Source organism: Furipterus horrens, unplaced genomic scaffold (genome assembly GCF_987537825.1).
Source record: "Furipterus horrens unplaced genomic scaffold, mFurHor1.1.pri manual_scaffold_9, whole genome shotgun sequence".
NCBI classification, from domain to species: domain Eukaryota; kingdom Metazoa; phylum Chordata; class Mammalia; order Chiroptera; family Furipteridae; genus Furipterus; species Furipterus horrens.
In genome coordinates this window covers 89,158,426-89,174,653 of record NW_028327179.1, presented here as the reverse complement: position 1 = coordinate 89,174,653, position 16,228 = coordinate 89,158,426, and the positions used below count along the sequence as shown (strand labels likewise).

The 16,228-nt window shown below is 42.0% G+C and overlaps 1 protein-coding gene across 3 annotated transcripts in view; it reads left to right on the top strand.

Annotated features, from left to right (window-relative positions):
* Window positions 1-218: 218 nt before the first annotated feature.
* CHCHD3 (coiled-coil-helix-coiled-coil-helix domain containing 3) overlaps window positions 219-16,228 on the top strand; it is a 266,376-nt gene continuing 250,366 nt past the window's right edge. For all 3 annotated transcript variants that reach the window (XM_090286807.1, XM_090286806.1, XM_090286805.1), the window contains exons 1-2: window positions 219-467; window positions 13,334-13,421. In XM_090286807.1, the coding sequence (XP_090142933.1) occupies window positions 387-467; window positions 13,334-13,421 (169 nt within the window). In that variant the 5' untranslated portion in view covers window positions 219-386. The remainder of the gene's footprint in view (window positions 468-13,333; window positions 13,422-16,228) is intronic.

Below are 16,228 nucleotides of genomic sequence, written 5' to 3'. Positions count from 1 at the left end.
CTTGAGCTCTCCCGATTACGGCGAGTATATTCCAGCCGCCTTGCGACCATATCGAGACTACAATTCCCACTATACTCAGGGCCTCCGGAAACCTTGTCAAACACCACCTGTTGCCATAGCATCCGGGTCCGGAACAACCAATCCAGGTGCCTCTTCGGAGTGGAGGCGGGCCATTCGTATCTCCCACCAACCGGAGGCATTTTCTTGTGGAACGTGACCGGAGGAGGTGGGAACTCCGGACCGGCGCCTTCTCCTTGGTTCTTGGGGTCGTGGCCTTGCTCCCGCTGTTCAGGGCAAGCGTGCGGGCACGTCCACGCGCGTGTGTGCGCGTGGGGCCTGAAGTGCTCGTGGGTCCACGCTAGGACTCTGCGGGTGCAGATCAAGCCATGGGCGGGACCTCCAGCACCCGCCGGGTCACCTTCGAGGCAGACGAGAACGAGAACATCACCGTGGTGAAGGGCATCCGGGTGAGTGGCGGGGGGCGGGTAGAGGGCCAGTACTCGCACCTGGACCCCCAACCTCTGACCTTCCCCGGACGCCCTCGGCTTGGTTTCCCCCGTCTCGGACCCCAGTGTTGTCCGATCCGAAGCCGAATTTTCTGCGAAGAATCGTGAAGTTTCAAGACTTCAGGCATTTCATTCAGAGCTGTTTCCTGCTTGTGTGCCAAGTGCTGAGCGTTACTGGGAGGGTGGGGAATGCGGGCTGATTTAGACCCTCCAGAGGCTCACAGTCTAGCGTTGATTGTATTTCTCACTAGTTACGGGACTTTATTTGAAACCCCTGCCTCACCGTACGCATCTGTGAAATAGGACTTGTTTTGCACCTCCTGGGTTCAGGACCCAAACCCCGCTTCTGCACTACCCCGTCCCCTCTTTTGGGGTGAACTGGCATTTAGTACTCTTTCTTGCATACCGCCCATTCCCGCACCACAGCCCCCCCCATCCCCCCACCCCCATTCCACTTTTCTGGCCTCAAGCGACTTTCTAGCTTCTCCCTCCTTTATTTTCACTTGACATCTCATCTTTCCCAGGCGCCTCCTCTGTGGCCTTGCCGCTCCGAGGTTCTGGGCTGGGCTCAGTCGCTCCGGGACGGGTGCCTGCCAGTCCAGGAGGGCTTGAGACAGGACTGCAGTTCCACCGACCACTAAAAGCAGTGCGGTCGCTTCCAGCTGAGACCTTGTAGAGAATTTTTAAATGCCCCATGCATGTGCTTGATCCGTAAACTGAAAACTTGATTTTCCTCTAGGGTATTAAGTATCCCAGCCCTACCTTCATTAACACAGTCTCCGCTGCACCTGAATTTGGAGCCTCTCAGTTTTGGAAGTGTGCCTGGATCTAGTAAATAAAGCACTTTGACTTCAGAAAGTGGTAGTTTTTATATTTCTTCCTCTGTTGTTACACAACCAATATAGGAAAATTATGTGTGTAAGTTACTTTTAGCATTTGCTACTAGGAAATAAAACTTCTTAATAATTTACAGTGTTTAAAACCTTTTTACTCCGAGACTGTTACCTTGAAAAGAATTTATTAAAGTTTTCTTTAACTCAGACTGTTGAACTCAGTTTTTGATCAGTGACCAGTGTTTCTTTATATCGTATTAATTAATGCTATCAGCACGTTTTTGATATTGGAGGCTGCATTCTTTGCATTGTTGTGGTTTAGTTGGTACTCTTTGGTGTAAAATAAAAGTTACTGTGAACTCTTGAGTTTTATGCAGAGATTTGTTTAATTTTGCCTTTAGGCTTTGAGTGCTTCAAACCAGAGGGTGAAAAAGAAGTAAGTTAAAAAAAAACAAAACAAAATAAGTTTTGGGAAGAAGACATGGGCTAGAAAAATGTATAAATTCAGGTTCACATACTCTAGTACAGACAGCAATGACAGCAAGCAAAATTTAAAGAATCTGGCCGTAGCACAGAGATTCATATCAAGCTTTAGATGAGGTTAAATAAGATAAGTATGATAATAGGTACGTACAGGTATTAGATGAAAATGGGAACATTGGCTAAAAACATTTTTAAAAAAGTTTTTTGAGCAAAAGAGGCAATACCTTTGGCAACTCACATTAATGAAAGTGTTCTTTATTTCTTTTCTTTATTACGGAGGGTTATCAGTATTGTTAAAATTCAAGCACTCCCTATGCTCATTTTGACCTCTGAGCTTTGCTTTTCTTCAGTGTCTACCCTTCACCTGGAATGCCCTTGCAGTGTTCTCCCTTCAAGGATGATTTGCAATCTCTGAGCTTCAGTTTTCTCGTCTTTAAAAGAATGGGGCTTGAGTACATCACTAAGATCTCTAACTATTATTATTTTTAAATTAAAAAGAACTTATTGAATTTATTGGAGATGACATTTGATAGTAAAACTATATAGGTTGCTGGGGTGCAATTTTGTAAGACATCATCTGGACATTGTATTGTTTGTTCACCAGCCCAGGTCTTTCCATCACCCTTTGCCTCTACCACCCTGCCCCGTTCCTTCTGGTAATCACGACACTGTTGCCTGTCTCTGAGTTTTCTTTCTTTTCTTTTCCTTCCTTGCCTCGTTGCCTCCCTTCCTTCCTTCCTTCCTTCCTTCCTTCCTTCCTTCCTTCCTTCCTTCCTTCTTTCTTTCCTCCATCTTTTTCATCCAGCCCCCCTAAATCCTTCTGACAGTTCTCAGTTTATTCCTCATCTATGAGTGTATTTCTGTTTTGTTTGTTAGTTTATTTTGTTCATTATATTCTACATATAAGTGCGACCATGTGGTATTTGCATTTTTCTGACTGGCTTATTTCACTTAGCATAATAATCTCCAGCTTCATCCACCTTGTCCCAAAAGGTAAGATTTCCTACTTTCTTATAGCTGTGTGGTATTCCATTATGTGAATGCCCCAGGGCTTTTTTGTCCACTCATCTACTGGGGCTGTTTCTAGGTCTTGGTTATTGTAAACAACGCTGCTATGAACATAGAGATGCATATATTCTTTCGAATTGGTGTTTCTGGATTCATAGGGTGTATACCCAGAAATGGGATTGCTGATCCAAAAGGCAGTTCCATTTTTAATTTTTTGAGAAACCTCCATACTGCCTTCCCCAGTGGCTGCACCAGTCTGCATTCCTACCAACAGCGCATGAATGAGGGTTCCCTTTTCTCCACATCCTCGCCAGCACTTGTCATTTGTTGATTTATTGATGATGGCCATTCTGACAGCTATGCGGTGATTTCTCATTGTGGTTTTAACTTGTGTTTCTCTGGTATCAGTGGCGTACAGCATTTTTTCATGTTTATTGGTCCTGGTCCTCTCCATGTCCTTTTTGGAGAATTGTCTTTTCAAGTCTTTTGCTCATTTTTTATTTGGATTGCCTCCCTGGTGTTGAGTTGTAAAAGTTCTTTATATATTTTGCAAATTAACCCCTTATCAGATGTATCGTTGGTGAATATGTTCTCCCATACAGTGGGTTCCATTTCATTCTGTTGACAGTTTCCTTTGCTGTGCAGAGGCTTTTTAGTTTGATGTAGTCCCATGTGTTCATTTTATTCTTTATTTCCCTTCCCCTTGGAGACATATTGGCAAAAACATTGCTACGAGAAATGTCTGACATTTTACTGCCTATATTTTCTGTTTTTTTTATGGTTTCAAGTAACATTTAAGTTTTGAATCATTTTGAGTTTATTCTTGTGTATGGTGCAAGAAAGTGGTCTCATTTCATTTTTTTGGCACAGATCTGTCTAATTTTCCCGACACCATTTATTGAATAGACTATTTTTATTGTATGTTTTTGCTTCCTTTTTCAAATATCAATTGATCATAAAGATGAAGGTTTATTTCTGGACTCTCTACGTTCTGTTTCATTGATCTATATGTCTGTTTTTATGCCAGTACCATGCCATTTTGATTACTGTGGCCTTGTACTATAGTATAGTTCGATATCAGGTAGTGTGATTCCTCCAACTTTGTTCTTCTCAGGACTGCTGTGTCTGTTTGGGGTCTATTGTGGTTCCATATACACTTCTGAAATATTTGTTCCAGTTCTATGAAATATGGTATTGGTACCTTGATAGCAATTGTGTTGAGTATATAGATAGCTTGGGATAGTAGTATGGACATTTTCATGATGTTAATTCATCCTGTGCATGAACATGGTGAATCAGGATTCTAATCTTTTCCAGGTCTGAAATTCTGTGCATCTAGTGGCAGTGTAAGTTTCTTATAGCCATACTAAGCCCATTGCAGTTTCCTCTCAAAATGGCATGCTGTTAAATTGCTGAGTACTCAGGGATCATTGTGATTTCTTCAAGGTCTTGGTCAAAGAGCACCATTTGGAGTTAAAAATACTTCAGTTTAAATCTCAGAGTAGGCGTTTACCAGCATGTGGCCTTGGACAGGTCACTTCTCTGATCATATTTCTTTATGCTTAACTACCACTTCTCAGTTGTGGTAAGAAGATAAGCTAAGATATTAAGAACGCATGGCACATTTTAGATTTTTAATAAAAGGCAGATGTTTTATAGGGTTCCTTACACATCTAATGTTCTAAGATTCTTTGGCTGTTCTCTGTGTTCTAGTGGAAAGAACATGTCCTTCAGAACCAGGCAGACCTGGGTTTGGTCCTTGCTCTGCCTGTCACTTTGCCATGTGGCCCCGGACAAGCCACTGTTGATGTGTTCCATGTTCAGCACATCTGGATATTGCAGCCTAATTGTGATGCTTAGGTATTTACTACTTGTGAGAATTTGACATGATGTATGTTAGTATCTAGCACAGTGTCTAGTACTTTGAGAGCATTTAGAACGATAAGTAAACTTATATTAACTTAAAATAATAGATAAAAATAAGAATATATTGTGCTCCCATAGGCATACCTAAAGAGGTGTGCACTGGGAGATGGGAGTCCTGAGTTCTGCTATTGATTGCCTGTGTGATTTTTATCTAGGTGTTTTTAGATGTTTTGAGCTAATCTTTGTATTTCGCTTAGCTTGAAAGTCTTTCCCTCGGGGATGGGGAAGGATAAGCACCACTGTCAGTATCATAAGTGAGCCACTGTTCTTCCTGTAGCTCAAGGGATTGAAACACAGTGCTGGTGAGGCTCAGACGTCAGTGTTGAATTGCAGTTATGTGAGTTCAACTTAACTACAGAAAATTTGCCAAACTTGCCCAATTGTCTAACATTCATGTCATCACTCATAAGAAATGAGAGTGTAACAACAATTCAGCAGACTCAGTCACTGCTGGGAAACCAATTCTGTGTTCCACTGATAAGGATAGTAATTTCATCTTTATTTATGTTAAGATACAAAGAGTAACCTTTTGTAAGCAACATGAGGGTTTCAGTAACTAGGCTGTGTTTATTAATAGATAATGTTTTTCCAGATTTTTCTTTCTGAGGTCATCAATACCTAGCAATTAAAGGACCTACTTACAATTTTAAGTTTGAAGTTTTTCTCACCTACCAGGTGTTATTTTCATGATATTTATATATATAATTTTTTTCTTTATCCTTAGCAACTGATAGCTTTCCCCACACTTCCATAAAATAACGTGTATTTTACACCTAATTCCAACATTGAATCTGAAATAACTTACGGGTTGGATGAAAGGCTACCCTCTTGCCTTGCCCTTCTCTCCAAGTCTAAAATAAATTTCTTGTGATAGGAAGACCAGGCATTTTCATTATTATTCATACTGCATGTGCTTAAGATTTTTCTGAGCACCTGCTGGGCCTGCTTGGCAAGTATGCCTTCTCAGTCTTTCACAAGTTTATCTGAAACATCAAAGCTGTGAGTGAACTCTTCCAGAGCAAATGTCAACTTCAATGAGTATCATTTTCAAACTAATATTTATCATGCTTTCCAGGCATAAGCTAATCTCTGCAATTGGCCTTGAAGTTGTAAGCTGAAATTCACAGGAGCCAGGATACTTATATGGAACACAACTAGTGCTTTGGGAAGCATTGGCAGGCGAGAGCCTCTAAACGAAGAGATTATTTAATGTGAGAGGTTGTTGAGGATCCTGGAGAGAGTACATTAGTAGAGGCTCCAGTCAGTCGTTGGGAGTGTTTAGGGATATTGTCCAGGTAGTCAGTTAACTTGTAGATGATTGGTCTCTTTCCACGGATCTCTTGGGCATAGTACCACATTAAGCTTTCTGAGTTTTATAAGACAATAAAAGTTTATGTTTTCCACTAATAACAAATACAAAGAAATACAACTTAGAAACTACAAACATAAGGTAAAAATTACATAATATACGAGGTTTGTCCAGAAGGTATCCAACCATGTAATATGAAAAATAGAGACATTTATTGAAGAAGATACAAGATACAAGATACATTGTACATAGGACAATGACGCCTCAGTCCCCTTCCAAGGATTCCCCTTGGGACCTCACACAGTTCTCCCAATTGCCATCAGCTACCCTGTCGTATTTTCCTGAATCTCATTGATGATCTGAAATCGCTTCCCTTTCAAAGGTGATTTTAGTTTTGGGAAAAGCCAGAAGTCGCAGGTTGCCAAATCTGGGCTGTAGTGGGTCTGAGTTACCTGGGTGATTTGATATTTCGCCAAGAGATGTGATGCATGAGGGGGTGTGTTGTTGTGATGAAGCTGCCCATCACCAGTTGCCCATAGCTGCAGCCTTGTGAATCATCTGAGTAGTTCCCTTGGAGCAATGTTTAAGTTTAACACAAAATTTGACACAGGTTTGTTGCTCTGCGCACTCAGTCATTTTGAATGTGATGGCCACACAGTGCATATGCTCACTCAGTGGCACCTACCGCCCCCACTGACTAGTACAGTGAAGTTGTCATTGTTCACGCATGTGCATTCCAATCCACTCTCCTTGCCTGCCAGGTTATGTTGATGTTGCGCAAATCATTCTCCTTACGTTAACAATGGCTGGACTTTTCCCAGACAGTCCTCGTATATGGCATGCTCTCCTCCCACCATGCCCGTAAGTATGTGGGAGTAATTTCTTGCAAATAATAATGGCAATTATTTGGTAGTTGTAAAGAAAAGCAGTACTTTCACAGAAAACGACCTACACTACATGGAAGGAAGACCAAGAGAGAAAAATGGGTCTGAGTTTTTTTAATTCAATTTAATAAGACACATCTGGAAGAAAAACTGTTCCGGAGGTGAGGTCTGAATTGTTTCTGTCTCATGCAGTTCCAACTCTACATCTTAGAGAACAGCAACTTAAAAGGAGTTCTCTTTCTCCTTTTACTTTGTCCCTTGAAAGTAGAAATACTTTATTTTATTTCATCTCACCCAGTGTCCTGTTTCTGAGAAAATACTGGAATCTAAGTTGGTGGGTTGTATATTTGTGCCAATTTGAGGTAAGACCAGCCAGGGTGAGTGGGACGAGGGGAGCGGGGAGATGAAGGTGACACACAGCTTCTCCTCTTTGGAGCACACGCTGATGTGGGCAGTAGCACAAACCAAACATTGGCAGGCCCCACTTACTTAGATTTGTGTTTAGGAGCAACGGAGAACAGGGTGGGTAATCCAGGTCAGTGGGCTGAATTCTGCTACCCTGGCAGGCCCACTTCTCTTGGTTCTCCCTTACGTTAAAATAGTGTTCTTCACTTCTGTTAGTTCATAGACTTCTGTAAATCTATAAGCTGGGCACCTGCCCAGAACAGTGCAATAAGCAGAGAGTTTTGCATACAATTGAGGAATGAATCCATAGACTCCTGAAACCACGCACCTCGGGGCATAATTCTAGTATTGAAATGTGAGCATATGTGGGTTATTTCACCATTCTTTGCTACATATAATTTCTGTAACTTGTACTTAGTATTCACCTTGATGGAGATTCCAGAGATGTCTGGAAACCAGGGGTATTAGCTATAGACCTTTAGATAGGAAAAAACTTTATGAGAAGTACCTGTTTAAGGAAAGGTGTTTTCTAAAGAAGTTGCTTCTTATACAGAAGCTGCTTATCCAGCCTTTGCAGAAGCTTATGTTATCTTTTGATTCCCTTTTTTTGGGTCGGTTTGTGTCACAAAGAAGAGTTGTTCTGGAGCTGCATTTTGTGTGTTTAATCCTGGCTGGCATCTCTAAATCTTGTCAGCTGCTTCACAGGTGAGTATCACAGTTCACAGAGGAGATCAGGTGCGTGTGCTGGCCTGGAAGGTCAGCGCAGCGGGTGTTTACCTGAGATGCAGAGGATAACATGGCTGTTGCCTTGCATCTGCCTAGCTGTGAGCCGGCTGGGGAGGGGAAATCCACGGTAGGCTGCCGTTGCTGCTCCTGTGCGAGGGCCTGAGAATGCACTTAGGAATTATTTTAAGAACAAACAAACAAAAGGTTGACTCTTAATAAGGCAACCCTACAGTATGTTTATCAACTCGAAAAATGAAATGTGCTCTTTGGAGACTTGCTTATACATTTACTTATAAAAATACGTATAACAAAAGACCATACTGGGAAATGTTTTGAGTTTGACATTTAAGTAGCAGGTTGTGAGGCATTAGATAAGCCACAAAAATAAAAAGTTAACACGGAACAATCAGTAATTAGGTGGAAAGAGATATTGCACTTTTACTACCCGGAGAGCAGAGATAGGAATAAAGGAAGCTTCTCCTCTGCTCATACCCGAACTTAAGCAGCTGCTCCTGGCAATGGCTGTAGGCCTTTCCTTCATGCATGGCATAGGGAAGGAGCTCAGGGCCCACTCGGGCTGAGCTGATGACAAGGAACCACGTGAATGATCAGTTGAGTGACTGGAGCTGTGTTGGTAGCAACTCTCCCAACTATTCGTGTAGCATGTTACTGTTTGTGACGCACCCGTAACCCTCCGGTTTTCAGATGAGGAGCATGAGGCCCATTGCCATGGCTTCCCTAGGGTGGTCGTAGCCAGTGAGCAGCTGTGCTTCTTCCTCTGTTTTGGGCAAGCATTTTGTTTTCCTCTTAAGGAATGATACTTTTGAAGCTGCCTTAGGGTTTGGAGGGATTTTTTTGAAAGTAGCAACAGACGATGGCAAGGCATGAATTTTGGTGAGGAGTAGATGCGGTATTTAGAACTCTGGTGGCCCGTCTCCAGTACAGGTGAGGGTCTGTAGCTAGTACTTGATTTGTAGCAAGCGCATTCACTTCTGATTCGGTATACGTATATACTGTAGTTGTAGTTTTTTGACTTTGGCCTGAAATACAGAAATATAAATTCAAATATAAAATTATATTTGCCACATTAGCTTTATATAAGCCTTAAACACAAATTATATTAGATATGTAATATATAGTATATACTGGACATAATCATATGTAATACATAATGATATGTATATGATAATATGGTAAAATATACATTCTATAGCATACTAAGCTGATATATCAATTAAAATAGCTTTACCATTCTAAAACTTAATAAGGTTCATTTTACCTTTAGAGGAAGTGATAATATTTTTATTTTATCACGTGGAATTGAGGAGTGTATTGTTTAATAGTAGAGAAAGCACTGGACTAGAGACTGGGGTTATTGCTTGGGATCCTGACGTTACCGGTAACTGGGCGTTAGTCAGGAGCTTTTTTTTCTCACCTGTAAATTGAGAGGATTAGAGTCAATATTACAGGTTTTTTTCCTAAGATGTAGCTCAGGTTTGCAAGTGAGTTTCAGCAACAACCTCAGTGGCTTTCGGTTGTTAGAAAAGATATACCTGGCCCTGGCATCTTCAAATAGGAAGTCCCCTGGCACTCTCCTGTCTAACCTCCACTTCTCTTCCAAGGAAGGAGTTATGGGGTTTTCCTTCTAAGTTCACGGCCTGTGAGCTGCGATCTTTCCCTTTACTGTCTCACCACCATTCTGCTTTGGATCCTGGTATGTAAGTATGTAGGTAGATACACGCTGTTTTGTTCACTGATGTAGCCTAAGGGCCTCAGTAAGTGCGTGGCCTAGTAAACATTTTTTGAATGAATGACTCACTAATATATAGGAATTCACAATTTGAGGAAAGGCAGAAAGGCAAATACTTGTTCTACCTCTGGTGTGCCATCTTGGAGATTTGTGCAAGGCGCCGTGGGTCACAAGGAAGGTAGCTTTGGTTAGGCAGAGATGGAAAGGAATGGGGAACTGGTGGGCGAGAGCTGGCGTCAGGGTGTTTGACCTGGATTTGAGAGGCGATTCCTTCCCAAGGGCCAGGGGAAAAGGCAGTGTAGGTGTGTGCAATGGCAAAGAGGTGGCAATAAACAGGAATCCAGTATGGGTGGAGAACAGGATAGGAAGAATTAAGGGGAAAGCGATGGAAGTTGAGGTTGGAGAGTTAGGCCATGAATCTTGAATGCCATGGAAGGAATTTGGACTTCCTGTCAACAGAATGTAACTGTTGAAGGACCCGAAGCAGGGAGTTACGTCATCAGGTGTGCGTCCTGGGAGGATTAGTGAGGGAACTGGGATGGAAGAAGAGATGATGGATTCATTAAGTATTTAGGGGCCGAAGAAGTCAGGGCTAAGGGAACAGGGGAGCGAGAAGAGTCAAGGGCTATCCTGGATTTTGATTTAGGAAATTGGATGAAGGTGGTCTCGGTAAGGAGATCAGGAAGGCAAGAAGAAGAAGATTTTTTTTCGCAAACGCGAATTCAATTCGGGACGTGTTCAGTTTGAGGTGCTTGTCGTCTGAAGGAGAGCTGTCCCCTAGGCAATTAAGTTCAGTTTGTAGGTGTGGCTTGCAGGAGACAGACTCGGCTGGAGATAGTGGATTTAGAACTCAATAATTTATCAATAACAGTTAAAAATAAAGGGAGTGGATGAGAGAACCCACAAGAGCAGAGTGAGGAGAAGATAAAGGCCAAGAACCGAATGTGGGGCCTTCTAGCACTTAAGGATAGGCGGGGGAGGGGAGTCCTGCCAAGGAGTACATGTGACCAGAGTCCTAGGACGGCCAGGAGCCTGGGGTGTCAGAAGAGCCAAGGGAGGGGCTTTCAGAAGAAGGGAGTGACCCAAGGTGTTAGATGCTGAAGGAAAGCCCATAAGTGAAGTGCTTTATACACAGAGATATAAAAGATGTCTGTTTATATACCTATAAACATAAGAGGTTATTTATTTGGTCAGAGGTGATGTCCCAGACCACTTTCCCTGCTGTATTGGGTTGCAGAGCCGGGTAATGGTGAGTTAGGGAAGAGGAAATTGAGAGAAGGTCTGGTCCTTGAGGATTCAGGAGAGGGGTCACCCAGTTACCTGACCCAGAACCCTGGGTGTTCTTGATGACTTCTGCTTCACTCCCACATCTCATCACACACCGAGTCTGTCATGAAGAGGGGATGCCTGCGTGTGGCCTTGAGACTCGGCTTCTGGGTTTGAATCCAGGCTTCATTCCTGGTAAACTGTAAAATCCAGGGCAAGTTATTCAACCTGGCTGTGCTTCAGTTTCCTCATCGATACAGTGGAGGTAATAAAAGCATCTTAGAGTATTGTTAAGGACTAAATGAGTCAAGTGCTTAGTTCAGTAAGTGCCTGGCACATAGTAAGCTCTCAGTGAATGTTAGCTGTGTGGAATCCTAAGAATCTTTTGACCGTGTTCTCCCTGGATTACCATAATATTTTTTTTCAAAACAACTTTATCATGGTATAATTTACGTATTATAAACTTCATCTGTTTTCTTTAACAACACTTTCTAATAATAAATTTACCAACTTGTGCACCCATCACCACAGTTCAGTTTGAGAACATTTCCATCACCCCCGTAAGGTCTCGCATGCCTGTTACAGTTAATCCCCACTACACAGCCCTAGGCAACGTTTATCTACCTTCTGTCTAAATGGAGTTGCCTTTTCTTGGTTGTTCGATAAATGGAGTTTTACAGTGCGAGGCCTTGTGCGTCTGGCTTCCTTCCCTTTCACTGTGCGTTAGGTTTTCTGTGCTGTGCGTAAATCAGAACTTCGTTTCTCTTTATCTCTGAGTTGTCTTCCACGCTATGGATATGTAATGTTTTGTTTGTCCATTCACCAGTAGATGGACATTTGTTTGTTTTCACTCTTGCTATTATGAATAATGATGCTGTGAAGATTTCTGTGCTCGTCTTTGTGGGGACATATGCTTAATGGCTTCTTAATTGGTCTTCCTGCTTCTGTTCTTGTCCCCGTCCAATCTGTTCTATACACTGTGTCTACAGTGATCTTTCTAAAATGTCAGTCTGATTGTGTCATTACCCTGCTTACAGTCCTCCAGTAGTGCCCAGTTGCCCCCAGGATCAAGTTCAAACTCCTTAACTTGAAGGGTATTCAAAATCTAAAACTTTATTTCTTTTTCTGCCTTCTCTTTCACTAAGCCTTCTGTCCGGCTTCCTGCTTCAGCTGTTCTTTTATTCATTCATATGTTTCATTCATTTATTTAACCATTTATTGAGTTAACCAGACTTATTGAGGCTCTGGGGATAACATAGTAGACAGGACAGCTACAGCCTTGCTTTCACGGAGCTTGCTTTCTAGTGTGAAAGGCAGACTGTGAACAAGAAAGCATCAGGGTGTAGTAAGTGCTATAAAGAAAACGAAAAAGGATGATAGGATAGAACAGGGCGCTGGTGCCTCAAATCTCCAAGTCTGAGCGTTCCTCAGAACCTCTGCCCTATTGCCAGCCGTCTGTTATCCGCTTGATGTCTCGTGGTGGTAAGCTCGGTTTCTCCTTAAACCTTCAGGTGTCTCTTTCCTCTTGGACTGCTCTTATCTTACTCGTCTTCCGAACTCCTATTCATCCTTCCCAGCCCCATGCGGCCCTACTCCCAGAGCCTAGCTAGACGCGCTGCCCGTCATGCGTTCTCAGTACTTCCATCGCAGGCTGTCTGACTTGATTAGCACCCTTCACACTATATTTAAATGTGTAACAATTGTCTGCCTCTTCTGCTCCACTTCAAGCAGCTTGATCACTGTGAGTACCTGAAGTCTAGGCTAGTTCCTGGCACATAGTTGGTGCATAGTGAAATCTGTTCAGATACTGAGTGTGCTTAGTCTTGAACAGGAGGGAGGACTGGAAATTTCCTTTGGGAGTGGGGGGAAGGAAGGACGTAAGGCCTGGTGCATGGCTGAATTAATCTGTAGGATTAGGGGAAGAAAATTGAAGGAGTTCTGATGGTTTATGTTTTCTCAGAGATTACAATTTAGTGCGCAGCATAAGCTGAGGAGAGGAGGTATTTATAATGAACAATTAGCAGTATATTAGAAGAAATAAAAAGTAGTGCTGTGGGGTGCATCTTGAAATCTTAAAACTGTTCTTGCTTTTAGTTTTATAGCTATTAGATTTAGCCTAATTCCTTTAGGCCATTCGTACACATATTGATATGGATGATTAAATTACTTGGATGCTATTGAACTATTCTCTTTCTTGTCCTTCTATAATTGATTTTATTTTGATGTTGCTTTTTCAGCTTTCAGAAAATGTGATTGATCGGATGAAGGAAGCCTCTCCATCAGGCTCGAAGTCGCAGCGGTATTCTGGTGCTTATGGTGCCTCAGGTATTCCAGAATCTTAACTTTAGACTTTTTAGTAGGCAAATTAGAAGTGGCAAAAACTCACATGATAGTCAAGATCTCTGGCACTTCTGTCTTTTGTTATTTGGATGTTTGACTTTCTCTAGGGAGTATTAGAAATCAGGATTTCTTGTAAGAGGTTTTACACTAAAAGTAGAAGGAATCTATTTTCAAACAGTGTTTTGGAAAAACTTTTTTTCTCATTCAGCTCCTGAATCCTCTGTTAAGCTTTGAAAGGTTATTTCATATCTTTTTGTGTAAAATGGATTACTTAGAGAAATATTAAAAATTTATTGTAAATATTTATAAAAAGCATTGAACTTAGAAAATATTGATTTACTATTTCTGAATTGTGAACTGTCTCCAATGATTTTATTTTCTAATAGATTTCTTCTAAGTTTGTAAAGTTTATTTCTGTACAGTTTTGATTATTGATGAAAATATGGAGTTAAATGAAATACATGGAGAATTATTAAGCCTCATTTTATCTGTGGACCATGCAGGATCAAAGAGAATTTCTTTTTTCTTTCTTCTGCCTGATCCATGCATCTGTTCATCCAGCTAATATTTATTGAGCACCTGCTATGTGTCTGGCACTGCTCTTGTTGCCCAGTTTAGTGGATGGACATGCTGCTTGTTGGTGACATGGCAGTGAGCAAATAGCATGGGGAGTCGTGGAGTGAATGAGAGTTTTCTGTGCTCATTAGAAGGGGGCATTGTGTGATAAATTTGGCTGTGAATTGTGAAATACATTGAAAAGATGAGATGCTGCCCACATGCTGTTCACTCAGGGTAGTTGTGACCTCCTTGCTAATCATTAAGTCAGTAATCATGAATGCAGCTTCTGATAGGTTACAGCAGAAGGTACCAAGATAAATCTGAAGGTACCAAGATAAATCTGAAATAGTACTTGCGTTTTTGAAACTTCTTGTTTCGTGGGAGCATTAAGAAGGGTTCACAGTTAATTAATAGCAGATAGAAAGCACCCACTCCCTCCTTGCTGGAAACCCTCCCTTGGCGTCTGGGCCCCTCTTGGTTCTTCCCTCACCTTGCTTGCATCCTCAGGCTCTTCTTTGCTGGTTTCCACTGACTAATGTCATCTAATTGTATGCCTTTTGAATCATTCTGTAGAGGCTTGTGACTCCCGAAATTCTGTCTCTGTCCCTGACCTCTCCGTGAAACTCAACTCTGACATCTACCTACTTGAAATCTCCATTTAGAGATCGTCAACTTAATATAGCCGAGACCCTTTTCCCCCTTCTCCACAGTTTCTCCTGCTTCCATCTTTCCCAGTAAATGGTACAGGTAGTCATGCCCAGGACCTGGGATTCATCCCTGTTTCCTCCTTTTCCTATTTCTTACATAGCTAGTCTTGTCAACATCACCTCCCAAACATGCTGAATAGGTTCTTTCACATCTGTCCTCTCTGTTGCAGCTCCAGTCCAGATAACCAGCATCTCTTCTGCAGAAGCCTCTTCACTGGCTTCCTACTTCCACTCTTGTGCCCTCACACTCTGCCATGCACATGGCAGCTTCAGCAATCTTAAGAAAAAAGAAATTAGTTTATATCACATCCCAGTGGTGGGCCTCAGTGGCATACAGAATATAATCTGAGCAGCTCTCCTTGGCCTCTGAGGCATACCATGACTGCTTTCTTTCTGCTTTTCCAACATCATCTTGATATAAGGATATTTTTTAAATTGGGATTTGATTTGAAATATGATTTGTTCTAGGTAGATTTTTTTTTTTTTTACCTACTGTGCTAAAAAAGGATAGGATGATGATGATGGAGATGGTGAAATAATGATGAAATACTGATAAATAATACTTAGTGTTTATTCTGTGCCAGCTACTCTGCTAAGTCCTTTATATATCTTATCTCATGTAGTCCTTAGGACCCTATGAGAAAGGTACTGTTATTAACCCATTTCACAAAGAAGGAAACTGAGACTTAATGTGATTGTCTTGCTTACAGACACAGCTGGTAAGCAAGGAGGTGATAGTTGAATTCAGTCTGTTAGGCTCCAGAGCAAATGCTGTTGACCACTCTGTTTTATTATAATTTGAATGACCCTTGCTCCCCTTGTAGACGGGATGTGACAGAAACTAGTTGGAGGGAAAGAGCTGCCTTTTAGTGACGTTCTGCTTGATTTCAGGGAAGAACCTTCTATCTATAAGTCATTGTTGAGTCTTCTATTTTTATTTTTGTATTGGTTCTCATTCAATACCAAGTTGAGGGAGAAAAAGTGTTTTCCTTGGTTGGCTTCTAAAGCTAATCCTTGGAGAGTGGGTGTGGGTGGGCAGGCTTTCTAAATGCTCACGGCGTGGCCTGCGGAGCATGGCTCTGGCATTGCCTGGCTGTACCGAGGACTCCGCCCCTTCCCATTTCTGGGTGTGACGTGACTGATGAACTCCTTGGTCCGAGACCAGCCTGGGCACTGAAAACTCTGAATACCACTTTGTGTTTTGGTGGTCAGACTAGAACTACCCTCCAAATGCTATCCACTAATCACAGGAGGCCTTAAGATTTAAATTAAAATTGATAAAAAGGAAATAAAATAAAAGTCACATTTCAATGCTCAGTAAACGGACGCAGCCAGTGGCTGCCATACCGGGTGGTGCAGATACAGGACATTTTCATTAGCTGTAGTCGAGACGATTTCAGTGCTTGGCACTGTAACCTTCACTGGATGATTTTAATGACGTGGTGACTGAGGTTATGGAGGGAGATGGCTCTGTGTGTTTGTGAATCTTGTTTCCTGCCTTTTCCACACCCCAGCTGCCCCAGGATC